This window comes from Meles meles, chromosome 8, assembly GCF_922984935.1.
Source record: "Meles meles chromosome 8, mMelMel3.1 paternal haplotype, whole genome shotgun sequence".
NCBI lineage: Eukaryota > Metazoa > Chordata > Mammalia > Carnivora > Mustelidae > Meles > Meles meles.
In genome coordinates, this window is record NC_060073.1 from 31,698,052 (window position 1) to 31,724,804 (window position 26,753).

The 26,753-nt window shown below is 44.9% G+C and overlaps 1 protein-coding gene across 2 annotated transcripts in view; it reads left to right on the forward strand.

Annotated features, from left to right (window-relative positions):
* The window catches only part of WT1 (WT1 transcription factor), a 46,819-nt gene extending 20,746 nt beyond the window's left edge, over positions 1-26,073 (forward strand). For both annotated transcript variants that reach the window (XM_046016464.1, XM_046016465.1), the window contains 5 exons: positions 15,464-15,560; positions 18,508-18,658; positions 22,352-22,441; positions 23,051-23,143; positions 25,647-26,073. In XM_046016464.1, coding sequence (XP_045872420.1) covers positions 15,464-15,560; positions 18,508-18,658; positions 22,352-22,441; positions 23,051-23,143; positions 25,647-25,768 — 553 coding nt within the window. In that variant the 3' untranslated portion in view covers positions 25,769-26,073. The remainder of the gene's footprint in view (positions 1-15,463; positions 15,561-18,507; positions 18,659-22,351; positions 22,442-23,050; positions 23,144-25,646) is intronic.
* The last annotated feature ends 680 nt before the right edge of the window (positions 26,074-26,753 follow it).

Genomic DNA, 26,753 nt, shown 5'->3' on the forward strand with positions numbered 1-26,753 from the left:
CCCGAGAACCTGTGCCAAAAGAGATAACTGTCTTCTCTGGCTGGGAGTTCCAATACACAGCCCAGCACCTTCCAGCTCATAAACATAAGGTATTCGTCCAAGAGATTTACTTCTTGAAAATAGATAGCCTGCTTTTAAGTGGCTCCTGGAGCTTGGGATGCCGAGCAAAGGTGGAGAGAAATAGTTCTGTGAGTATCAGCATTCCTCAGTGAAACCCTCTAGCCCCGCCCCCAACAAAACTGTGTTAATTTCTCCTTTTAAATGGCTACCTTTATTGCAGGGAAGTGGTTCTTTGTCTTCCCTTGGACTCCACTTGGATCTGTTAGCTGAACTGCCAAGACAAATCTGGGACCCCTGGGTTGGCAGGGTGGGGGTGGAGACTGATTTTGAGCTGTGTCTCCTGCTCCTTGGACCTGGGAAGGAACTTCTTTGCCCTCAATTCTCACGCCATGCTACTCGTTTCAGCTCTCCCAGGCTGTCTGCCTTTCCCATCCTTTGCTCTTCGGGCATATATTCAGCTAGTGTATTTAACTTTTTAAATTTTTAAAGTACTGTATATAAATTATAGAACACCTGAAAAATACAATATACAGGGAAGGAAATGACCACTTCCCTCTCCCCAGCCCAGTAGTTCAGATGAAATTACTGTTAATACTATGTTGCATACACTTAGACTTTTTTCTTTTGGGGAGGCGCAGTGAGGGGCAGAGGGAGAGAGAGAATCCCAAGCAAGCTCCACGCCCAGCGCCCAACACAGCACTCCGTCTCACAACCGTGATACCAGGACCTGAGCCAAAATCAGGAGTTGGACACTTAGCCAAGTGAGCCACCCAGGTGCCCCTAGAACTTATTCTATGCATACATATACATTTATGTCCCTTTCTTTTTTATAGCCAGTGATTGGGCTTCAACTTCTGTAAGCCATTGCCAAGTTCTGTATTTCAACCATCAAGAGAGTGTTTTGAAAATATTATCAACTTGTTAAAAAATATTTCATCTAAAAAACTACTTTGGGCTTGATAGACATCATCTCCATATTATGTTTCTATTTTATTTTTCTAAATATTTATTTATTTATTTGACAGAGAGAGAGAGTGAGAGAGGGAGCACAAGCAGGGGGAGTGGGAGAGGGGAAAAACGGGCTTTCTGCCAAGCAGGGAGCCTGATGTGGGGCTCGATCCCAGGACCCTGGGATCATGACCTGAGCCGGAGGCAGACACTTGATGAGTGAGCCATTCAGGTGTCCCTCTATTTTCTTTTTAAGCAAGGAGTCATATTCGTCTTGTAAAGGTGAGGGGAAATGACAGGTTTATTCAGATCAGCAGAAGAAAGAGACCAAGCAGGAAAGATAGAAAAGGAAGGTGGTGGCGAAGGGTCCAAGATGGATATGAGGAAGGTGATGGACTCAGCCCAGAAAGATGAATTAGGATTCCAGCCTGTCCATAAAGGTGTGTGTGTGTGTGTGTGTGTGTGTGTTGGAGGGGAGAAGTATAATAGATGCATGGAGAATGTCTTTCATGACCTAAAGGAGTATTTTCGTGATTGTGGCCATTGCTGTTATGAACATTGGGGTACATATGGTCCTTCTTTTCATAGCATCTGTATCTTTGGGATAAATACCCAGTAATGCAATTGCAGGGTTATAGGGAAGCTCTATTTTTACTTTCTTAAGGAATCTCCACACTGCTTTCAAAAGTGGCTGCACCAACTTTCATTCCCACCAACAGTGTAAGAGGGTTCCCCTTTCTCCACCTCCTCTCCAATACTTGTTGTCTCCTGTCTTGTTGATTTTAGCCATTCTAACTGGTGTAAAGTGGTATCTCAAACTGGGAGAAATCAGAGGGGGAAACAAACCGTGAGAGACTGAGGACTCTGAGAAACAAACTGAGGGTTTTGCAGGGGAGGAGGTTAGGTGGGGGGTTAGGTGAGCTTGGTGGTAGGTATTCAGGAGGGCACATATTGCATGGAGCACTGTGTGTGGTGCATAAACAATGAATCTTGAGCACTGAAAAAATAAAATCCCAGGACCCTAGGATCATGACCCGAGCCAAAGGCAGATGCTTCATGACTGAGCCACCCAGCCGCCCCAAGAAGGTGATTTCTTAGTGTTTTGCTTTATTTGTCTATATTTAGAGAGAAGTGCCTGCCTGTTGTTTTACTGATGAGAATGATCAAGAAGAGTGAAAAAGTTGTTGGTGGGAGAGGATAGAATTGCTAGAACACTGTCCTGGAGAGAGAAGAGGCTTCGTGGGAAATGCAGCTGGGTAGCTGAGAGCTGGGCTAGGTCATCCAATAACCTAAGATCAGCCAAGTGCTCTTTTTTTATAAGGATATTAAGCCTTTTGTTGTCCTATGCATTGCAAGTATTTTCTCTGATTTGTATTTTGACTCTTAATAGTTTTGTTTTTTTCCTGTCAGAAAGTTTTATAGTAAAAGTGATCAGTTTTTGTTTTATGGTTTCAAGTTTTTGGCTTTGGCATCATGTCTACAAAGATTTTCCCATCCCAGGGCGCCTGGATGGCTCAGTGGGTTAAGCTGTTGCCTTCGGCTCAGGTCATGATCCCAGGGTCCTGGGGTGGAGCCCTGCATCAGGCTCTTAGCTCAGCGGGGAGCCTGCTTCTCTCTCTCTCTCTCTCTCTCTCTTTCTGTCTCTCTGCCTGCTTGTGATCTTTCTCTGTCAAATAAATAAATAAAATCTTTAAAAAAAAAGATTTTCCCATCCCAAGGTTTTAAAAAAATTACTTATTTATTGGTATTTCTTGGTGTATTTTAAATTTACTTTTTATATTTAAACATTAGTTCATCTTGAATTTATTTGGCAATTTGATTCCACCTTGATTTGTTTCTAGAGGACTAGTCAGTATCCCCAAACTATTTTGAAAAATCCAGCCTTTCCTCACTAACTTCAAATATTTCCTTTATTAATCCTTGGATCCTATCAGATTCCTGGGGTTCATTTCTAGATGCTTTACTCTTTTCTTTTAATCAGTTTAATTCTTTTTGCCAAGTATCAGACTATTTTCTTAGCTATAATTTTATAGTCTGTTTAAATATCTGATAGAAAATTTCTTACCATTGTATTTCTTTTTTCAGACCAATTATGGCTATTATCTCTTGTTTATTCTTCAAGATGAATTTTAGATTCAGCTTGTTAATTTTAAAGAAAGCCTTTATTGAGGTGCTCGGATGGCTTATTTGGTTAAGCGTCTGACTTGATTTTCATTCAGGTCATAACCTCAAGCACCATCTGGCTTCATACTGGGCGTGGAGCCCCCTTAAGATTCTCTCTCTCCCTTTCCTTCTGCTCCTCACCGCCCTTGCTCATGCATAGCAGGAATGCCCTCTCTCTCTAGAAAAAAAAAAAAAAAAGAGAGAGAGAGAGAGAGAGAGAAAGAGAGAAAAGAAAGTCTTTGTGAATATTGGTTGGTTAATTGTGACAAATGCACTTATATTAATGTGAGATGTAAGAGAGGAACCTGGATATGACCTATATGGTAACTGCTATATTATTTTAGAAATCTTTCTGTAAATCTATAACAATTCTAAAATAACAAGCTTATTTTTTAAGCCTTTATTAGAATTTTGATTAGATTGCATCAGGTATAAAAATTAATTTTGGAGGGGCGCCTGGGTGGCTCAGTGGATTAAGCCGCTGCCTTCGGCTCAGGTCATGATCTCAGGGTCCTGGGATCGAGCCCCGCATCGGGCTCTCTACTCCGCAGGGAGCCTGCTAACTCCTCTCTCTCTACCTGCCTCTCTGCCTACTTGTGATCTCTGTCTGTCAAATAAATAAACTCTTTAAAAAAAATTAATTTTGGAGAAGATTGACTTTTGAAAAAAAAAATGGATCTTTCTTCAAGAATGTGGATAGCAGGGGTGCCTAGGTGGTGCAGTCTGTTAAGCATCCAGTTCTTGGTTTCAGCTCAGGTCTGATCTCAGAGTCATGAGATCAAGCCCTGCATCAGGCTCTGAGCTCAGTGCCATGTCTGCTTGGGTTTCTTTCTCTCTCTCCCTCTGTCCCTCCACCCACTCTCTCTAAAATAAAGAAGTAAATCTTAAATAAATAAATAAAAGAATGTGAATGGCATTCCTCAACATTTTTTCAAGTTTTGGTCTGTGTCAGATGTCTCTATTTTGAATTTCCTCCTTTTTTTTTTTTTAAAGATTTTATTTATTTGACAGAGAGAGATCACAAGTAGACAGAGAGGCAGGCAGAGAGAGAGAGAGAGAGAGAGGAGGAAGCAGGCTCCTTCCGAGCAGAGAGCCCGATGTGGGACTCGATCCCAGGAACCTGAGATCATGACCTGAGCCAAAGGCAGAGGCTTAACCCATTGAGCCACCCAGGTGCCCCGAATTTCCTCCTTTTAAAAACTTTTTAGCAGTGGGGCACTTGGGTGGCTCAGTGGGTTAAAGCCTCTGCCTTTGGCTCAGGTCATGATCCCAGGGTCCTGATATCGAGCCCCGCATTGGGCTCTCTGCTCAGTGGGGATCCTGCTTCCTCCTCTCTCTCTGTCTGCCTATCTGCCTACTTGTGATCTCTGTCTGTCAAATAAATAAATAAAATCTTAAAAAAAAAGAAACTTTTTAGCGGTAATGCCTTTGGTTTCAAAATCTCTGAGAATGAGTGTGATTCCATTAATATATTACAAGGATTTTCCTTCATGTCTTCACCTTGATCTACTCTGTGGTGTTACTAACATTCGTGGGACCTGTGGAAAAGATGATTATGCACACAGCCTTCACACCTGCAAGCCCACGTTTCACCTGGAGAAGCAGGGGACGTCTTCATCTTCAGAGCCCCGTGCTTGATCCTGGTGTTTTAGGAGCACAGGTTTTTTGTTGTTGTATGTTTGTTTGTTTTTATGTAATTGAGCATAGTTGAGTAAACTTTTTCAGATTCAAGAGTGAGCAAGCTAGTTGGGTAGGAGCCGTAAGGAATCTGCGCTGAAAAGCTCCTGCCCCATCTTTCCTGTGTAAGGCTTGTCTCACGTGGATCTGGGACAGCCATTCTTGGTATCTACCAGCAGTTTCCGGCCATAGAGCCCAGGTTTTGAGACGAGCGAACCCAGTGAGTTAGATGAAATTTGGGATTCTGATAAACTATCACCTCAGTACCAGACACACAATAAGGGGAGATCCAGAGATTTCTTATATGGTCTGATTGAGATGGTTTATGAAAATACAGTTAAGTGTGTGTGTGTGTGTGTGTGTGTTTCGAAGCAAGAATGAAAGTCATGCCGAAAACCATCTTCCAAGTGCTAGGGGCCAGTAAAACTGTGGTGTGTTTGGACTGTGCTCTCTCTAAACTATTATGAGAAACTGGATTTAAGTATTTAAAATATCTCTTAGCTCTGCTCTGAGCATTAAATAAGAAGGAAAATGTCAGTTGGAGGCGGTTTGTGCATTGTTTCAAGTGGCGAGGAAGCCTGATGGCTCATTAGGGCTGATGTATACAAGCATTGCTGTCAGGCTGTTAACCATGCAGCCTGTGTCCCCTGTTAAACAGCAGCCGACGACCAGGCTGCATGAAAACTGAAGGCCTAGGAGCCATGGCTACAAAGAAACTTTCAAAAGAGGAATACAAACTAGGTTTTGCTAATGATAGCGTTGTTGGAACCAGCAGGCATTTCCAGAAGGTAAGACCTTGAAGGGACCAGTACTCCTCTATAGATATCATGTTTTGAGAAATTCGCTGAGGAAATAAATCCAATGACTTTTAGGTAACTGCTAGATTATGTATGAATCAAGACTTTTTCTGTAGCAGGGGGCAGAACCCTGGTTGTAAGTGGCAGAGGTCAAAGGGGAAATTTTAATTTAGTAACTTACATATTGTCTTTTAAAATCCCATGTCTGGATTCAAGGGCTCAGACGATGTCATTAGAACACTCTTTCATTGTCTTTTGTCCCTGCTGTTTTCTGTGCTAGCTGACTTCTCAGACAGGCTCTCTCCATCGTGGCAAAAGTAGCTCTGGTTTTGGGCATCTACAGCTTCACAAGGAAAATACCTTCTTATTGGTTCTTCTCCAACAAAAGACCCAGGGAAGGCTCTCATTGGCCCGAGTTGGATCATGTGGCTAGAGAGTGCAGTGATCTGATTGGCCAGGTCCTGAGTATGTCCTCAACCCTGCGGTCTGAGGCCGGGGTTAGGAGAAAAGTGGAAAGGAAAAGGGCAGTGTTTCCAGAGGAAGGTGGACTGGATGTGGAGTGGGCAGACAAGAGATACTCAATAGAGAATTAACATAGCCAAAGTTAGGGGTGGCTGAGTGGCTCAGTCCGTTAGGTTATCTGGTTCTTGGTTTCAGCTCAGGGTGTGGTCTTGCAATTGTGCGATTAGCCCCACATTGGGCTCTGTGTTCAGTGTGGAGTCTGCTTCAGATTCTCTCTCCCTCTCCCTACTGCTCACTCTCTCTCAAATAAATAAATAAAATCTTTAAAAACAAACCAACAAACAGTCAAAGTTAGTAAAAGTGGCATGAGTTCTCTTCCCCTCCAGATACTTTTGGAGCTGGGTGCCCATAAAGATGTATGAGACCTGGAGGGAAAATTAATGAAGGATGGTGCAGAGAAATCTTTCTTTCTTTCTTTCTTTCTTTCTTTCTTTCTTTCTTTCTTTCTTTCTTTAAAATTAGCATATAAGTACTATTTGTTTTAGGGCTACAGGTCTGTGATTCATTAGTCTTACACGATTCACAGCACTCGCCATAGCACATACCCTCCCCAGTGTCCATCCCCCAGCCACCCTGTCCCTCTCAACCCCTCCCCTCCAGCAACCCTCGGTTTGTTTCCTGAGATTAAGAGTTTCTTATGGTTTGTCTCCCTCTCTGGTTTTGTCTTGTTTCATTTTTCCCTCCCTTCCCCCCATGATCCTCTGTCTTGTTTCTCAAATTCCTTATATCAGTGAGATCAAATGATAATTGTCTTTCTTTGATTGACTTATGTTGCTTAGCATAATACCCTCTAGGTCCATCCACATCCTTGCAAATGGCAAGATTTCTTTTTTCTTTTCTTTTCTTTTTTTTTAAATGGAGAAGCCTTCTTTCTAATAATGTTCATGAGAAAAGTGTTCATTAAAAGGTACAATGGTGGGGCGCCTGGGTGGCTCAGTGGGTTAAGCCTCTGCCTTCGGCTCAGGTCATGATCTCAGAGTCCTGGGATCGAGCCCCACGTCAGGCTCTCTGCTCCACAGGGAGCCTGCTTCCCCCCCCTCTCTGTCTGCCTCTCTGCCTACTTGTGATCTCTCTCTCTGTCAAATAAATAAGCAATATCTTTAACAACAACAACAACAAAAAGATACAATAGTTAGAATTACTATAGTATACTTTTTAATTAAAAGTGACACAAGATAGATTAGATTTTTGTTAAAAGTCAAATATGCATCTTTTTCTTGAGCTCTGAACTGAAATGAAACACCTGAGGGGAAGAGGAAGACTCAAATAGCTGGTTGTTTTCTGTAGACTATACTTCTGGAAGAATTTTATACCATGAACCATCAAAGTGCAGTCATTAGTTGTATTTTTGTTTTTGTTTTTTAAACTCAAATTTAACTTGGTTGTTTCATTTTTAAGTTTGAGGTTCTGTGCTGGATTCATAAAAGAAACTGCATCATTTAAATATTTTCAGGAACAGAATAATTCTTTGGCTTTTATATATGCCCGTTATTCCCACTATAAACGTTGAAATTACGTGAAGAAAAGAGAATGGCCTTGCTGATGATGTTTATGCAGAATTTTATTTAAATACTGTCCTTAGCACATCCCATTCAGGCAGGGAAGAAAATAGCTTTCATGTTGAGCTGGAGGTGGTTGTGCTAGGTTGCCACCACCAAAAGGAATCAAGCATTTAAGCGTCTCGTGTATGTAGTCTGATTATCAAGGATGGACAGAGAAGAGGGGTTGATAGGTAAGTTCCATTCTCTGGATATGCAAGAGTTTGACGTTTTCTCAGGTGCTTTTCTTCAACCTGATTAACTCTGCAGAGGTGAGAAGATGGACGTGAGGGTGGGGAGATGCCCACCTGGCCAAGGACTAGAGGTGGGAGAGAGAAACCACAGGTTGAGTTTTCCCCTTTTTGAATATTTGTATCAAATACTAATTATCTTCAAAGTCTCTCTTTTTTCTCTTCTTTTCTTTCTTTCTTCCTTTCTCTCTCTCTCTCTTTTTCTTTCTTTCTATCTTTCTTTCCCTCTTCTGTTGATAAGGGATTTCAGAGCAGCTCTGGTTTTCCTCATCTGTAAAACCTCAATTCCTTTTTATTAATTTTCTTGTGCCTGTGGAATATCAAAATTAATCTTTTCTAGAGAAGCTACTCTTCTAACATTTTTTTTTTCTGAGCCAAACCTCAGTGTACAAGTTTTTAGCATGAAGAGGGCTCATAATTTGTGTTATATGAGGGACATTCTTCTCTTTTTGTGAACTTTCTAAGGACACATGTTTATGTATTTTAAAGCTATCTAGGAAAAGCCAACTTTCTCAGGATACATTTTTATGCATTTTAAAGCTGTTTAGGAAAATGTGCAGTCCACACACCCCCAGGAATGAAGTCACGAGGTATATGCTCCGCTGGTAACTGTTTCTGCTTAGTTGATTTTCCCAGTTTGGTGGAAAGAATTTTTTTTTTTTTTCGTAAAAATTGTGCTCAGTTTTGGTTGTCTGTTGCATATAAGCAGACCGTTTCCATCAGCTAGCTTTGTGCTTTCCTGACACCAAAATGAAAGTTGTGTCTCAGAGCAGAAGCTGGAGTGTCCTGAAGAGTGAGTACCTTGAACTTGTTCCTCCTGATCACTCCCCTTCTCCTATCCTAGCCATTCCCGCAACATTTTAAACCTTCAGCAACCTAATTTCATTCATACCACTGGAGAAAAGAACTGGGAATTAGTCAAGGGTCTTGATGATAAAAGTGAGCCCAGGATGGGGTTATTCCACCAGAATTGTCTAGCTAGTTTTGAAGGACGAGAGCTGCACTGACCTGGACTCAAACCCCATCTCTACCACTTGCCATCTGTCTGACTTTGGGCAGATAACTCAGTGTCTTCTTAAATCTCAATAATCTTTGCTGTAAAATGCAGATCTTACTGTGAAGTTCTAGTGAACATTTACTGAGGGCATACTGTGGGCTGAGCAGTGTGCTTTACTCACCCAGTCTCATTTGATGCTATAATGGTTCGCTGGGGAGGTGCTGTTTTTCTTTCGGACTAGATTAATCTGGAGATAAAGGATCCAGATTAATTTAATTCTTTCAAATGTATCTGCAAGAAACTGAGTAAGTCTGGTTCTCTTGGTATGGGAGGTTGAATAATGACCCCCAAAGACACCTATGTCCTAATTCCTGGAACTTGTGGATGATGCCTTATATAGCACAAGAAACTGTGCAGTGTGATTCAGTTAAGGGTCTTTTTTTTTTTTTAAGATTTTATTTATTCATTTGACAGAGATCACAAGTGGGCAGAGAGGCAGGCAGAGAGAGAGGAAGGGAAGCAGACTTCCTGCTGAGCAGAGAGCCCAATGTGGGGCTCGATCCCAGGACCCCCCTGGGATCATGACCTGAGCCGAAGACAGAGGCTTTAACCCTCTGAGCCACCCAGGTGCCCCTGATTAAGTTAAGGATCTTGAGATGCGGAGATCATCCCGAATCATCTGGGTAGGTCCTACATGTAATAAGAACCTTAGAAGAAGAAGACACAAGGGAGATTTGACTACAGAGGAGATGTGGCGAAGGAAGCAAGAGGTTGGAATGAGGTGAAGAAGGCACCAAGGAATGCAAGCAAGTTCTAGAAATTGAGAAAGACAAGGAGAGAGATTTCCCCCTCAACCTCCAGAAGAAAACAGCCCTTCCCACCTCTTGACTTTAGGACACAGAGGCTGGTTTGAGACTTCTGATCTTCAGGATTATAAGGGAATAAATTTGTGTTTTAAGCCACCAGATTTGTAGCAATTTGTTACAGCAGCTGTAGGAAACAGATACACTGGAATTTGTCCTATAGCTTCAATGTTTAAACCTACCTGCAAGAGGACCAATGAAATTTAGAGTGAACCACTGATACCTGTAGATGATAAGTGCTTCCAGATTTTGCCCTTGTGGCATTGGCCATGTCTGCTGGACAAGTACAGCTTCTTTTTTAAGCTTTCAAGGGTTTTGAAAGTTCTGATATACTGTTTTCAAAGAATCAGGTGCTTCCCTGCTTCTACTTTGTTGTCACGTGGAAGGAGACAACAAAACCAAGACGGAATTTTCTAGCTTGTAGCTTAAACTTCCTTGCACACCTTTAAAGCTGAGGTTGCAAACTGGTGGCCTTTAGGCCAGAAATATGTCATCTGACCTGACAGTGATTCTGGGAAATCTCAGTTATTTGCCAGAGTTTTTTATTGGTTGATTGAGTGATTATTTAAGGGGGAGGGTGGGGACCTTTCCCTACACCTTTCCCCACCTCCCTGGAAGAGGGAGAGAATCTCCAGCAGACTCCTTGCTGAGCAAGGAGCCTGATGTGGGGCTCGATCTCACAATTCTGGGACCATGATCTGAGCCAAAATAAAGAGCTGGACACTTAACTGACTGAGCCACCCAGGTGCCCCATTCGCCAGAATTTAGAGCTGAAGTGATCTCATATAAAAATCTTGATTTCTGACTTTTCTGGAAAATGGAAAGATCTGGCAACACTGGGTTCATAGAATTACCAGTCCATGGCTGAAAGAGCAGGGTCTATCCTTTCCTTCTTATTATCTGGGTTGGAAGGCAGATCTAGCCACCAAAAGCTTTTCTACCCTAAGGGAGATTTGGGTCTCATCACTGCTCAGTCTGGTGGGATTCACATTCCACTCTAGAGCTTGTGGGGAACTATTATATTTATAATACACGTAACTGTTCTCTAGTATTAGGAAGTGATAGGATTCTTGAAGTTCTCTCTATGTGGCAACCTGGGGGTAGCCATCATAGAGAATCTAGTCTTTTGGATGGACAAATGTCATCAGCAGGAGTTAATCTGAGACAGAATGACAAATTTTACCCCACAACTGTCCAGAGCTTTGTGATTGCTTCATTTGGAAAGTACATCTTTGCCTCCAGAAATCTCTTCACTGGGTGGTAGCTCCTTGCCCTTCTTAGAAGGCTTTATGGCTCCAGACCTCTAAGAATTCTGCCTTTACTCCTATTTGGTTCATTTACAACATAGTCACTAGAACTTTTTAAGGCTAATTCTCTTGGAGGAAAAACTTGCCTTTACTTGACCACCTAAGCTCATACCTGGGTCTGTTGTTCCAATGGCAGCAACCATCATTCTGAGCCATTCTGTCTCAGATTAACTCCTGCTGATGACATTTGTCCATCCAAATGACTAGATTCTCTATGATGGCTACCCCCAGGTTGCCACATAGAGAGAACTTCGAGAATCCTATCACTTCCTAATACTAGAGAACAGTTACGTGAATTATAAATATAATAGTTCCCCACAACAGCAAAGAAGGTCCTCCCCCCATCCTCTTTTTTTTTTTTTTAATTTATTTGACAGACAGAAATCACAAGCAGGCAGAGAGGCAGGCAGAGAGAGAGAGGATGAGGAAGCAGGCTCCCTGCTGAGCAGAGAGCCTGATGCGGGGCTCGATCCCAGGACCCTGGGATCATGACCTGAGCTGAAGGCAGAGGCTTCAACCCACTGAGCCACCCAGGCACCCCTCCAACCTCTTTTTTTTAAGTGGAAACAAAAAAAGGTGATTTTCAAAGGTAGAGACAGTATGAAATGGGATGGAAAACAAACGTTTTGGAAGCCAAATTGAGTAAAAAAAGATTTCAACAGTGGGGGTGACTTGCTAAAAGAAATAAAATGGGGTTTGAAGGATAAATGTGTAGTCTTGAACTTCAGTTGAAGAAATCATGTGTTCAAGCTCAAGGTTGGAGCTACATGCCTTAATTGCAGTTCATGCTGTCTTGGATGTTGAGGATTCTATTTGACAGAGCAGGGCCACTGTGACCTGAGTGCCAAGAAGTAATGTGCTTGGATGTGTTCATTGAGCCCTGACAGCCTGTGGGCTTAATGCATTGTGCTATGTTTGACTGGCATACTGATTTTGAAAAATTTTAGGTGGAATCCCTTTGAGTGAGGAATGTATTCTCTGGTCTTATTTATTTATGTCACTCCCCCAATTCTTAAGGTTTTTGTGTTTATGGATGGTCCTCCTTCCCCTACTCCCTTAGAGTGGCACTCTTCCGGGGGCACTGGCACCCATTTCAAGCCACATGCTGAAAGAGACTTAACAAAGGAAGGGGATCAAGAAGAGGATGGTACAGATGGGATAGGAATCAGACACCAGTGTATGTCGTAATCTCTGAGAGAACCGTGCCTCTGTACCTGGTCCCGTACCTGAAGGACTGTGATGGGAAGAGGTTAGATTCAGTCCTTTTCATGGAACAATTATAGACGAAGTGCCTTCAGTCACCAAGCTGAGAGGATACAGAGAGGAACAAGTGGGTCTCTGTCTTTGAGGCCGAGTTTACCCCAGAGCAGAGGAGACACACAGAGAGGGCTGTCAAACACGTAGACTTTGGTTCTCCAGAAGGTGGAAAGGAGGAGGCCAATTTCAGGTTGGCTTAGAAAGGCCTGTCCTCACAATTAGAGCACTTCCCAAATGGAATGGGCTGCCTTTAACACTTACCACCAGTCTTTGTTGTCCAACTGTTGAAGACAAGCTACAGGACTTTAAGCTGAGGGTTGGAGTAGATGACTTTTCTCCCTCTGTTAGTATATGGTTCCAAGACCACTGACCTGCTTTCCTTTACTCACCCAGAGAGAGTGGTCACCATATGAAATGGCTGTGGATGTACCCGGTGTTCTGGCCAGACCCCACTGGGAAGAGTGTTGGGTTGCAGGGTTTCCAAGTGCAAAATGGCATTGCTGAGTCTGTCTTCTGGAGACGCCAAAGCCAGCAGGCAGGACCCAGCTGTAGTTTTATTCATGGACCTGGTGGAAGAAGCTAGGGGTGTATTTGGCAGGTACAGTCTTGTTTCTAGTTGCCTTTGTGTGTGTAGGCTTGCATCGGGCTCTGAAGAGCATGTCATTACCTGTGAGCGGGGCAGCAATTTTTTCTGGGACAAGTGCTTTGAGGGAAGTCTATTTCCTGTGCCCCCCAGGAACCCAAGTAACAACACATCCGGTGATTAGCTGCCAAGACAAGAGATTCCTAATTCTTCCCCTTTGATAGCAGAATTTAAAATTATTCTGATTTCTGTTGTGTCCCTTAGAATCCCTCAGCCTTATAAAATGTGTCCCGTTCTGGCTCCATGCAGAGGACTACACCAAGCAGAGGCCGTGTCTCTTCTCAGCCTTCAGGGCAGAATGTTCTGGCAGCATCCTTCATTGTCCTGTCCTCTGTCGGCTACACATGGCCACTGTCATCAGCTCTTGGGTCCTCACTGTCTCTATAGCATGATCATAAGGAAAGCAGACATGGCCTCTTTCTTGGCAAGTACACTTTAAGGTTCAGAGGCAGATGTTATCTGGATTTGGCATTTCTTTCTGACTTTTGCATGTTTAACCCCGGTTTAGCTCTTTGGGACACTTCCCCCCCCCACCCCCGGATATGTCAGAAATCACCTGGAGGATGTGGAGACAAAGTGTAGTGGGTTCAAGGGAACAGAACTGCCACCCGATTCCCCACACTGCTATCACTGCTCTCTGCAAGGGAGACAGGCAATTCTTTCTGAAATGCCTGGAGCCAGAATTAAATGTGAAACCCCACAGCTGCTGTGCTGTGGGACGTGTGGACAAGTCAGTCATCCTGGCAGACACCCTTTCCCTCCAGAAATTTTCTCCCCTGGGGAAATGGGAGTGGAGCCAGGCCTGGGTTTTCCCCACACCCTCAGCTTGAGTGCGCTGATCGGCCCAAGTACCTGCCTCCGGCACGGGGACCCCTGGCGTCTCTAGAGTAACAGAGGTAGAGGGCAGAGGTTCTCAGTCCTGATAGCAAGTTAATTACACCTGGAGGCTTGGGGTGGGGGAAACCAGTGCATGCACCCCTTGATTCCCTGGAGTTAATTTTGTAAAGCAGCTTTATAAATTGCACACACCGAACAGCTCACCCTTTTAGAGTACACAAATCAACCGTTTCTCATGTATTCACAGAGCTGTACGACCATTCCAACAATTTGAGGACATTTTCAGCAGTCATTCTGCCATTTCCCCCAACTTCCCCGGTCCTAGGCAGCCCGTTACCAACCCACTTTCTGTCTCTACAGAATTTGCCTGTTCTGCACATTCTGTTTAAATGGAATCCCACAGTAGGTGTGTCCTTTGTGGCTGACTTCCTTCACTTAGCCTGTTTTCAGGGTTTTCCACATTATCATGTGTCAGTATTTCCCATCTTTTTATTGCTAAATAATATTCCCTCTTATGAAGATACTCTAATTCGTTCATCCATTCGTCAGCTGATGGGCATTGGGGTTGATTCCACTTTTTGGCTATTACGAATCATGCTGCTAATCAACAACGCATACGAGTTTATCTGTAGATACACGTTTTCCTTTCTCTGGGGAATATACCTTGAAGTAGAATTTCCAGGTCACCTTGTAACTTTAGGTCTAATCTTTTGAGGAGCTGCCAGACATTTTCCAAAGCAGCTGCATGTTTTTACAGAGGCATTTCCTAAAAGCTCCCTGTGCTGATTCTAGAAGGGATTGTAACACGCTTCCCATGTGGATAAGAATCCTTACTCTGCCTCATTTGGAAGTAAAATAACGGCACATACATACAAGCTTTTACCTAAAGGAGAGAATACTTCTCGAGTCTTCACTTCTTCTAAGTTGTTCTTTTCAGCCTTCCACAGCCCTCAGCTCTCGCTCACAGCCCAAGGTGAACCTGGGCACCAACTAGAGGACTAGCCAGCCTAGTGCTGGGTGCGATTACCCGGTGTCTATGGACTCCACGGGTCGACTGTGAAGAGTTAAGCTGATCTGGGAAACTGACGTGTAGGGTTGAGTGGAGCATGGCCGCAGATGTGTAATCCGCACTTCTGACAATGTGACATTTCTCCTGAGTCATCACTTTCTTGGGGCTATCTGGTAAAAACTGAGTCATGAGGTGCCGACAAAAATCCATTGCAGTCAATGTGGAACTTGAGGGATCTGCTCATTCCTGAGATATTTGCAGCTGTCAGTCCTGCCAGCTAGAAGGTAAACAACTTGCTGGGAATGAAGTCCTGCCCCTGGGTCTTTTCCCAGCTCGTCTGAGAGGCGTAGACCCAGATGGCCAGCCTGTGAGAACTGGAGCGTGAGGGAGGGCTGCGTGGTGGTGACGTGATGGTTGAGCGGCCCCGCCCTTCCCAGAGTCCTGTTTCCAGAGCAGCCCCAGTGCAGGGATGCAAAAGCCAGCCGTCATTGTCCTGTGAGCGTTTTAAGAACATTCCTTCTGCCGCAGATGAGCATTTCCAGATGGCACCGGTGGACCAACCTGAGCCTTGTTGTCCTTTCTTTGTGTTCGCAGCCACGGCACAGGGTATGAGAGTGACAACCACACGACGCCCATCCTCTGTGGTGCCCAGTACAGAATACACACCCATGGCGTCTTCAGGGGTATTCAGGTGAGAACTTGGGTGGGGGGGGGCTTGCTAGACGGGGACTTGTATGCCTCTTTCCCTTCTCAATAGCCCTTCGCTTCCATGCTGATGGCCATTTGGCCCTGGTAAGTCTGTTCGTCATTACAGAGTGCTCTGATGATAGGGACCTCTCCTCTTCCACTGGGGTGGAGAGGACAGCCCCTTCTCTACAGGTCCTTGTGACCACGCCCACATCCCTGACTCAGACCAAGATGCTTCTGGCAGAACCCCATCCCTTCCCCTTCGCTGCTTAATTCCCCTTTCCCAGGTGGGCTGTGCAGCTCTTGCAATGCGTGACCCAGACCCTTGGCTTCCAAGTCAGAACCTTGACTTGGTCTGCATTGTCAAGCGCCTGAAGCTGACTCTTCTCTTGCCTGGTGTTCTACTAATAACAATAACAGCAACATCGTGTTGGTTCTGGACACTTTCTATGTGCCAGGGGGTGTGCCGAATTTTATATATGGACTTTTTGTCTTCATCAACTCAAGTTTTTAGATCCGTTCCAGGTTTAAGGAAAAATTGTGCAGAAAGTACAAAGAGTTCCCCTGTCCTCCCTCTTCCCCCTCCTCCCTGGGACTAACAACTTGCCTCAGTATGATACACTTGTTACACTTGATGAGCCAGTATTGATACATTCTTTTTTTCCCTGAAACATTATTGTTAACGAAAGTCCATGGTTTACCTCAAGGTTGGTGTTTTTGCTCTGGGGGCTTCCGTGGATTTTCTTAAATGCACACTGCCATGCTTCTACCATGGCATTAGAGTACAGAATAGTTCCACTGTCTAAAAATAACAATGCCTGTGTTCCACCTATTCATCTGTCCCTGCTTCCTCTCCTCCCCCCGACAACCACTGATGTTCTTACTGTCTCTATAGTTTCGCCTTTTTCCAGGACATCGTATGGTTGGAATCACACAGGATGCAGCCTCTTCAGACTGACCTCTGTCACTTAGCAATATGCATTTAAGGTTCTTCCATGTCTGTATTTTATTTTTCCATTTAATCCTCAGTGCACCTTTACAGGTGGGCACCATTGTGTCCATTTATGGATGAAGAAACTGAAGTCCAGAGAAGATGAGTGACTTGTCCAAGCTGGTCGTAACATGAGTCTTGTCTGATTCAGGAACACCTGTTTTTAAGCACCATGTTGCATTGCTTCTTAGGGAGACAGAGGGCTGCGAACAGTTTGGGGGGGAGGGACCTTCAAGGAGAGTGAGGAAAGTAAATTAAAAAGGTAAACATTTTGGAGAATTCACGAAAGTCCACAGCAAACCACCTCAGCAGAGCTTCTTTTGGGGATCAGAACAACACACAGTTACCAAGGGTCTCCATTTGTGACTTTCACGTGTGCCTCAGTGACTCGAACACGAGAGACCATGGTGATACTTTCACCAGAATAGTCAGTACCCAAGAAGTAAGTTGTGTGCGAGCCGGGAACCCACATGATGTGTGGGGCAGGTAGCTCTGAGATATTCTGATTGATGTTTCCAGAAGCATCATGGTGATAGAACAGTGTGCTCCCTTAGGCCGAACCTCCCAAGGGTGACAATAAGGTGAGGGTTACAGAAACATGAAATCTGATGGAGGTATAAGAAGAGTCATCCCAGTCTCTCCTCCCATCAAATGCCCCCGGCATCCTCCACCAGGATCCTTGACTGACACTGACAACACAGTTTTATGTCCTGTTGCTGTTTGTGCTGCATCTAGATTGAATGAAAGGAAATGAAGAGAGCCCCTTTTGACTTCCTTTCCCCCAAGCCCAGGTTGTCAGACTCAATATAGTGGCTGCTGATAGACTCCAGACCTCACAGGTGTTGATTCACTACTGACTCGTTCTATCCTAGAGTCTGACAGTCAAACGTAGCTGACTCGTCATTTAAATTTACACCACCATTTGCCTTGAGACACTGTGGCCTATCAACAGCAAATTTGTATGTCACCATAAAGAAAATCTCACAGGGCAAGGCAGTGCAAAATAGGATCTAGAATGTAAGTGTGGTGTGGAAGGTGCACAGATCAGGGAATGCGTTAGGCTCAGAGGTAGTTCTGGGACTTAACACAAAACATGGATGTGCTCTTTGGTCTTGGCTTGCACATCGGAAAGAGAATGAAGTGGATTCAGTGGCCGTTGGGACTCTCCCATTTCCCCCATCTATGAGTCATTGATCCTGAGAGCAGGAAGGAGAATTTGTCTCGCTGTGTCCCCTTAGCACCTTGTCATGGAGAATTGACACATACCCACTCCCTCAAGGTAAAGGGAATCAACAGTGAAGGACATGGAAAGTGCCCAGAAGGCAGACACAGTGTTTTCTGGTGTTAATACTATTGAGCAATTACTCTGCCTATATCATTGGCCTCTGGTGGTTTCAGCCTCTTCACAGAGAGAGCCCCCAATTCTCAGGGGGCTCTTCCTTCCTTGTCATTTACTCCCACATGGAAAGGCTGGTCAGTTTGGGGTTCATTCAGTATCCCATATTTTTCTCTAATAAGGACTTCCCCACACATTGCACACTGGGCCTGAAGTCATGTGGCTGTGTGTCCAAGTGGGAGGAAATAGATTCTGGGACGTTGACTTCTAGACCTCACTGTCTCAAGTGGTGAAGCTGAGAGACAGGATGGATATGGAACTCTTGCAGTCACCAGCATTTCTTTTCCAGATCCTCTGGATCAGCAACCCCAAAAAGACTTCAAAGAAGTATCAGTTCTGGTTGATCCGTAGTAGTGATGTTGGCGTGCTGCACTGTAACATGGTCTGATCTGTCGTCCATTAGTGATGTCTGCCGTGGGCATCTGGAGTATGGATGGGAGCGGTTTTAGGTCTTACAACCGTCATCCATTCTTTGGGTATATTCTAAAGCTCACTTCCACCAGGACTGACATGAATGTTCACATGTGGCTTAAAGCCTCCATTTCTCTCATACTGTGCTCATAGGATGTGCGACGTGTGCCTGGAGTGGCTCCAACTCTTGTCCGGTCGGCATCTGAGACCAGTGAGAAACGCCCCTTCATGTGTGCTTACCCGGGCTGCAATAAGAGATATTTTAAGCTGTCTCACTTACAGATGCACAGCCGGAAGCACACTGGTAAGTGTGTCCCCTGTCCAGCCTCATTTCCAATGGCCGGTGGGCAAGGGGGATTCAAGAGCTCCTGTTCTTGGCTGTCCCACTGCTAAGAACACCGGAAATTTCTTGGATTGGCAGTAGGCGGTGCTTTGAAAGATCTGTCCAAGATGATAAAAACAGCTGCCAGGGGCATTTTCCAACCCGATGGTCTATCCTTTAATAAAGAATTCAGTAAACTGTCTTCAGGAATGGCAAAGCAGAGTGGTGGAAAAAGAATTCCGCTGAACTAAAGAGGCGTAACTTGTGTTTGAATTCTGACTTCACAACCAGCTGGTGAGACCTTGAGTAAGTTACTGAACCTCTCTTTGGACTTCCTTTTGTCTCATGGAAAATGGAGTTGGTAATGCCCGTCTTAGTCCAGTCTTAAGACTAGATTTACTTTTTTTTTTTTTTTTAGAGAGAGAGAGAGAGAGCCAGCAGGGGAGGGGCAGAGGCAGAAGGACAGATGATCTCCAGCAGACTCCACACTGAGTGTGGAGCCTGATGTGGAGCTCAATCTCATAACCTGAGATGATGACCTGAGCTGAAATTAAGAGTTGGACACTTAACTGACTGAGGCACCCCAGTGCCCCAAGTCTAGATTAACTTTTATTTATTTTATTTATTTTTTTAAAGATTTCATTTATTTATTTGACAGACAGAGATCACAAGTAGGCAGAGAGGCAGGCAGAGAGAGAGAAAGAAGCCGGCTGCCTGCCAAGCAAAGAGCCTGATGTGGGGCTCCATCCCAGGAACCTGGGCTCATGACCCAAGCCAAAGGCAGAGGTCTCAATCTACTGAGCCACCCAGGTGCCCCTAGATTAACTTTTAAAATCAAATGAAATGCAAGGCATTAACTGTGAAGCACCTAGTATAGTCTCTATGTCAATAGGTCTGAATAAACAATAGTGTAACTATTAGAATACTATTAGCATCTCTAAAGAGAGAGGACCTATTCCAGGAGTTTGGTAATCAGACAGTTTTGAGAGATTGATGAGTAAGGTCAGTAAGACTTACAGAGAGGTGGTCCAAAGCAAAACTGAACTGTTTGGGTTAGTAATAACCGACCAGATAGGAATAGGAAAATGGATTTGGAGGTTTAATTTCTGTTTTCAATCTTTAAAAAAATGATTTTTGTGATGTGTTAAGGAAAATAGGATTTTCCCACAGGTTAAGTCTTAACTTTCTCTGGGAAAGAGAATTGGCCTCATCTCCTTGTTGGCTACCTTGAGTGTGAACAGCCATTTCACAAAAGTTTGCTCTTTTCCTTGTGGGCACTGGACGGGAGTGTGGTTGGTTTACCACTACAGGGGAGACTGAGTGAGAAGCAGTGAGAAGCCAGGCTTTCCTACAGGGGAGCTGGCACTGTTTTTTTCCCGTAACTGGAAGGACAGTTTTATTGTTACAATTAATCTTACTATTTTGTTGCTGCTTATTTTTCTCTGGGGAAGCTGAAGAAGAGACGAGCTGGTATTCAGATCTCTTTGGATCATTGGATTTTGCTAAGTTTGCTAAGTTGTGTCTGGAGGGTGCAGTTCTAGAATAAACCTGAGTCTGCACTTTGTAGACCACAGGCTCTGGGCTAAAGATGAGAGAACTAGGGGCCTGTTATATTTTACATGTTTCCCAAATGAGATCGTTTGCAAAGCATTTGTGAAGTCTATTAAGAAAATGATAAAGCAAAATTGTGGCTGGAGAAATGCAAGGGCATACACTGAAGGCAATATGGTTGTAGAAACCTTGACTGGGGAAAAGGCACTTAGCAAGCAGGGAGGGGGAGATGTGTGTGTGAGGGGGAAGCAGTGGGCAAGGTAGCCATGACCCCCATACCCTCTGATGGCTTTAAGAAGCTCTTCTTTGCAGAAGACAAGGAGAGCAGCCTGTATTTAACAGTTCTGGAGCGCTTTTCTTGGAAGAATGCAAGCTTTTCTTATCTACACATGACAGTAGTAAGACTGTTGTATTAAGTACTTTTATATCAAATATTTTTTATGTGCCAGACTCTCTATATGCATTCTTTCATTTAATCCCCACACACTGACCAGTTATCATGTGGGTAAAATATAGTGGAAGCAGAACCCATGCTCGTGCCTTTTCGCTGCAAGTCATAGACCCTCTTCTCAAAGAGGTGATAGTCTGTTTTGCAGCTAGGATTCACGTATGAAAAGGGACTGAGAGAGTATGTGACAAGGTGCTAAACCAGAGGCTGGAGTTGGCTGAGAAGATTTGCTGATTTGAGCCAAAGTCATCCCAGAAGGAGGAAGGGCTTGGGCTTACTATCAAAGGGTCAGTAGGGTGCGGAAGAAGAAGCAAAGAAGGAGCAGAAGCAGAACGGCACCAAAAAGAAAGTAGACTGAGTACGGTTATTGAAGATTAAGGCACTGGGCCAGATATCAACATGAAGTGAAGGAAAGGTTCCTGCCCCTGGGATTTTCCAGTCTCTGGAGGAAGGTAGCCACGGACCCAGTCTACCAAGTTAGATGTTCTGTAATACATTCTGTACCGAGGGAATGAAGGGCTTTCGAACTGAACATGAAATTTCCAAGAAGGCTTCACAGAGGAAGCAGGTGGCATTGGCAAGGGACATATCGTAGACTTGTTGACAGGGAGAAATGTGGAGATAGGGACAAAGGGCATTTGGTGTAAGCAAAGTGCAAGGCAGATTTAGGGAATGGTGAGCTCTGGTATAGCAGGAATAGAGATTAATCAGGGGAACAGAGGATATGAGGCCAGACAGGCAATGCGGGAATGCCTTATAACAGAAAGAACAGCTGGTCCTGGGATGGCTCGCTCTCCATCCCAGAACACTGGTGACTCAGAATTCTCATAAGAAGGTGGGAAAGCCCAAGGTCACTCAGTGCACTCGTGGAGCTTCGTTCCCAGTATTTGGCTGAACTTTCTCTAGCAAGGACAGGGGTGGGGTTTCTCCCTTCGGAGGCAGAAGTTTATGCAATCCCACTACTGACTTCTCTTGGATAAAGGAATACCAAAGCCTTTCTAGATACTTCAGTTCCTGGTTTCACTTGAGTGTCTCACAAGCATTGTGAGCATCATAGGCTTGATCCAGGAATGAGAAGTCAGTAGCAGAGAACACCAAATCTTCAGACCATAAAACATAAAACATTTATTACCTGGGGCCAGCTCCAAGGCATATCCATTCTAGAATTTTGCCTCCAACTCAGTTGAAGAGTGAAGACATTTTTGGTTTATTATTTTTCTGAAGATTCTCTACCAATATTTCTCGAGCAGTGCCTGTGTGCTTGGCACTGGGCAAAGAAGCCCTTTATGTGGCTGGCCTGGCTCAAGCTATGCATGAATCCTTCAAAGCTGTAAGACTAGTAGCCCCTTTTCTCAATAAGGAAATGGCTCTTCACCCAGAGCTTGAAGTGGCAGAGCTGGATGGGACCCTAGTGTCCAACATCAGAACCTGAGTTCCCATCCACTTACAACTCAGAGATGAGGGACCTATCCTCATTCGACTCATCCCCCACTCTCCACTCACTGTCCAGGAGCCCGTGTGCAGGAAGGCTTTGAGCCTCACACAGCAGCACCCTACCACACTCTACCAGAGTGCCTTAGGCTCTTGGGGATCCCTCAGTCCCAGCAGGAGAGTTGCCTTTCATGAGATCCCCATTTCCAGCAGCATTTTCAAATGGATTATGTGTCTTCCCCAAGGTGAGAAACCATACCAGTGTGACTTCAAGGACTGTGAACGCAGGTTTTCTCGTTCAGACCAGCTCAAAAGACACCAAAGGAGACACACAGGTTTGTAGGCTCCCTTCTCGTTGCTGGCAGTATGTTCTCTTGGGTTGCAGTTGATTTTGTGATTCTCTTTATTGTTGAATATGGATATGAGAGGGTTAGCCATTTGCTTAGCTTTTCCCAATCATTATGTCCCCCTCCCCACCGCTGGAGATTTTCCTTTCCTTAAGAAAAAAAAAAAAAAAAAGACAAAGAAACATCCCACATTTCTCCTGCAGACCACAGAACAGTGGGCTCCCACTAGCCATTTCCTGATGACACGCTGAGTAGCAGTGAACAACAGGGTGGTGGAGAGCATGATCAGTTCGTAGTGTGTGATTCACTTTTTCAGTCTTGGACACAGCCGAGCCTCTAGTGGGAAGCTGGACGTTTGTGGTTAAGGGTTAGTTGCTCCCCAGACAGAAGCAGGTCTTCAGGGATTACTGTACGGAATCAGGTGGTCTATGCCAGGCCTGGGGTGCGGGGGACATCTGAGAGAGATGCAGACATCGTCACAGGGGGCTGGAAAGGCCCGTCTCCTCCGGCCACCTCCAGGAAGCTAGCTGGCCCCCGGGGGCCTCCTTATGCTCCCACATTGTTAGGGCTGCGGCTAGACCTTCTCTGTCCATTTAGGTGTGAAACCATTCCAGTGTAAAACTTGTCAGCGAAAGTTCTCCCGGTCTGACCACCTGAAGACCCACACCAGGACTCATACAGGTAAAACAAGTGCGTAAACTTTTCTTCACATTTATTTTTCATTATTTTTTTTAAAAAATACTGTTGAATGAAGTTGTTTGTATTGGGAGAGATGGGAAAAGACGAGTGTAGAAGTTCTGAGCAGGTTTAGTGAGAGAAAGAACAGTGCACGGCTCTCTTTAACTAATAACATTGTTTCAGAAGGGATGGGGCTGGGAACTACAGAGCACAACGGAGAAAGGCAAAGACCACTCCTTTACTGTGTGTCCAGAAAGAAAGGAGGAGAGGATCTAGGTCCCCACTGTTCCCCCTCTGTGGCATTACACGGTGTCGCTCCATTTGATAAGATCATCAACTTTACAGGAAAACAGCAGAAATTCTCACAAGCCAAATATTTAGTCTCTGGAGAGTTCACATTTCATGACGCTATTTTCAGAGACCTGAATCCTTGCTGGGCTAAAAGTTAATGTCCCAGGAGCAGACATGGGTTCTGCCAAACTCATATCAGCATGTGGATATTACTCCCTCTTTACTAGTGTAGCGAGGAGAACAGGGCATTTATTCACTGGTCGCTGAAACTTTTTGCTTTTCCACAAGCTTAGTGTGATTCCTAATGAAAATAGCATCGCCTTTGCTGTGTATTTTCTAGCTTTGGAAGGAGGGTCAAGGCTTAGGGTTATCTCGTTGTTTCTTTGCAACATCCTTGTAAGGAGAGGAGGGTAGGCATGTTTTATCCCCATTTTTCAGATGAGGAGACTGAGGCCCGTAGTGATGAAATGACTTGTCTACAGTCCCAAAGCTAGTAAGTAGCACTCCCAATTCTTTCTGCTCCCAGCCCACCACGTCCCATGGCTTTCTTTTTTGGAGAAAGAGCGTAGGATGGTCTCAGAGCCCAGGGAAGGTAGGAATCGGGAAGAGAGCCAAGGTCAGCAAAGCTGAGTGCCATTGAGAGACCGAGGAGAGTGAGGACCAACAAGAGAAAGGGTTGGGCTTTGTCCATTAGAACATGACCTTTGACAGCGTGGCTGGAGGTTGGGATGGATAGCCAAGGGTCAGATCAGGAAGAGCAGAGGAATAGTGAGTGGGAGGTGAAGGAAAACATGAGGTTGTGAGCCCCCACGCAGTGCAGATTCTCAGCCCCAATAGGCTGCATTTATAAACAGAGTCAAGACACCTGTGCCCGCCCCAGAGTTGATGGGACAGGCCTCTCTTTTGGCCTTCTCACTGCCTCTGGTGTTTCTTCTTTTCCTTAGTCCTGAGCTCATAATTTGGTGAGAAAATTATCATCCCTTATATCCCGGCCCCCTCCTCCTCTAACCCTGTGTCTATAGGCACATGTGCAAAACGACCCAGGACACTGGCAGACTGTTTTACCCTCTTTTGATCAGTCCCCTCTTCTGACCCTGGGACAGTGTCTCCCCTGGGACATTGCTCCCTGCTTGTGCCAACCAGTAGTTCTCAGAGGAGCCAAAGTGGGACCAGCGATATCCTGGGAAGTTCTCCTTGGTTGGACAGAGGTTGAGTCCTGGGGCATTTTTACTTGGGAAAAAGACACACACAGCTCTATCTCCATTAAGGCCAGGCCTGGGAGTGGGGGGGGATCCTGCCAAGCGCGTGGGCTTAGGAACAGACAGGCCTGGGGATTAAAGTCCTGCTTGGTTGCGTCTGCCCTTACTAGTGGTCTAGCCTCAGCTCCAGAGTGGGGATGCTAATGCTTGTCTTGCAGAGCTGTTATAAGGGATATGTGAAATAATGTATACAGATGATGTCTAGCACAAGGCTGGGCATATATTAGGCATTTCATAAATGCTGATTATCCTCCCTGTCCAGAATGAGGCTTGGAAGGAACTTCTGAGAGCTCCTTAGGTGGAGAGGTCTTGATCTTTCGGCAAACTCATTAAAAATCTTAAAACCATGCCTCAACTAGAACAGGGATTATGCTCTGAGGAACACTTGAAGGTAAAGGGAGCAAATACCCCACCAACTGGTACCAGCGACTTATTTTAAAATATGCAGCCCATCCAGAATATCGACACAGACAGAGATATGTAAGCTACAGTCCCAGCTCTACTACAGGAGGGTGATCAATCAGTAATACCCAGGGTCATGAACCTGAGTTCCTGCAGCCAGTGAAGCCGGATTCCCTGGGAAGACAGTGGAGGGGAAACATCTATGCAATTCACAAAACGGTCTAAGAGCAAAGGTTGAAACAAATGTTTTCCCCTGGATTACATATGAATTGCCCATTTTGATTAACTAGACTCTTTCCTTCCCTGTCATTTCCCAGTCCTCTGACTTAATAATATTTCATACTTTCTACAGTCATTTAATCCTGAAGGGTCCAGAGGTGCTGCCATTCCAAGGCTGCCCATGAAATGAGTCCGATTTGTTAGCCTAGGGAAAGAACTGGTTGGGGGTGGGGGGGTTAGATCGGGAGTGAGTGCCTTGGGATGATTTAATTCAGGCCTTTGAGAGTTGAACTTGTGCCCAGTGTCTCCGCCGCAATGTCTCTGACCGGCAATTGTGTCAACAGGTGAAAAGCCCTTCAGCTGTCGGTGGCCCAGTTGTCAGAAAAAGTTTGCCCGCTCAGACGAATTAGTCCGCCATCACAACATGCACCAGAGAAACATGACCAAACTCCAGCTGGCGCTTTGAGGGGGTCCGACCGGGGGACATGTCTGTGTCCCAGGCAGGACGGTGTGCAAACTCCTTTCAAATCTGACTTTAAAATTCCTCCTCACTCACCTCTCTGAGAAGGAAATGGCAGGTGGTCTTCTTCAACCAGCTTCCAAGACAAGATGACTGCTGGATCCCACCAGGTTTGCCCCAAGGCGCTGGGCTCTGCTTGGCTTGCTTTTCCAGAGGCCCTGGAGAAGTGGCTGACAAGGTCCAGTTAGTTCAAAGCCCATCTCCGCCATCTGGTCTGGGTTTTCCACTGGGAGAAGAGCCATTGTTGGTCACTCCCCCCCCCCCCGCCCCCTCTTCTCCTTTTATGCTCCTTTTCACTAGGAATGGAGTCATTGTACCATTTTCCATCATAGAATATTTACAGGCTGGGGCATGTGTATGTGTCTGCTAATGTAAACTTTGTCATGGTTTCCACTTACTAACAGCCAGAAATAAATCAGAGAGCAAGGCACCGGGGCTGAGTCCCGTCTGACATTCCGGAGGCTAGGCAGGCCGCTAACCTGGACAGCGCGATGTACTGCTCCCAGGCCCCTTAAAAGACATGTGTGTTTCAAGCAGCCTAAGAAAGAATCAGAACTAACCAGTACCTCTGTAGAGAAATCGAAAAGAATCTTCCCATTGAGCTGATTCAATGTTAACATTAGCACAATGCTGTTAAGAAGCTGTGCTTGGAGATCTGAGATTTGGGGTTTATTTTTGACTTTTTTGAGTTGTAATCATATTCCTCTTCAGAGATGTACATCTCTCCTCACACAAAGGAAGTGGAATTCATTTTTATCATCCGGGGTGTCCTTAGAATGTACAGACCACGTTGGGTATGTGGCTTCAAGTTGTAAAAATTAAAGTGGTTCTAGAAGAAAATTGGGCTGGTCCAGCATCCCCACTGATAAGACTGTTGTTAAGTAACTTTGAGTCTAACAGTATATGTGGCAAGATGAGACTTACTAGTGTG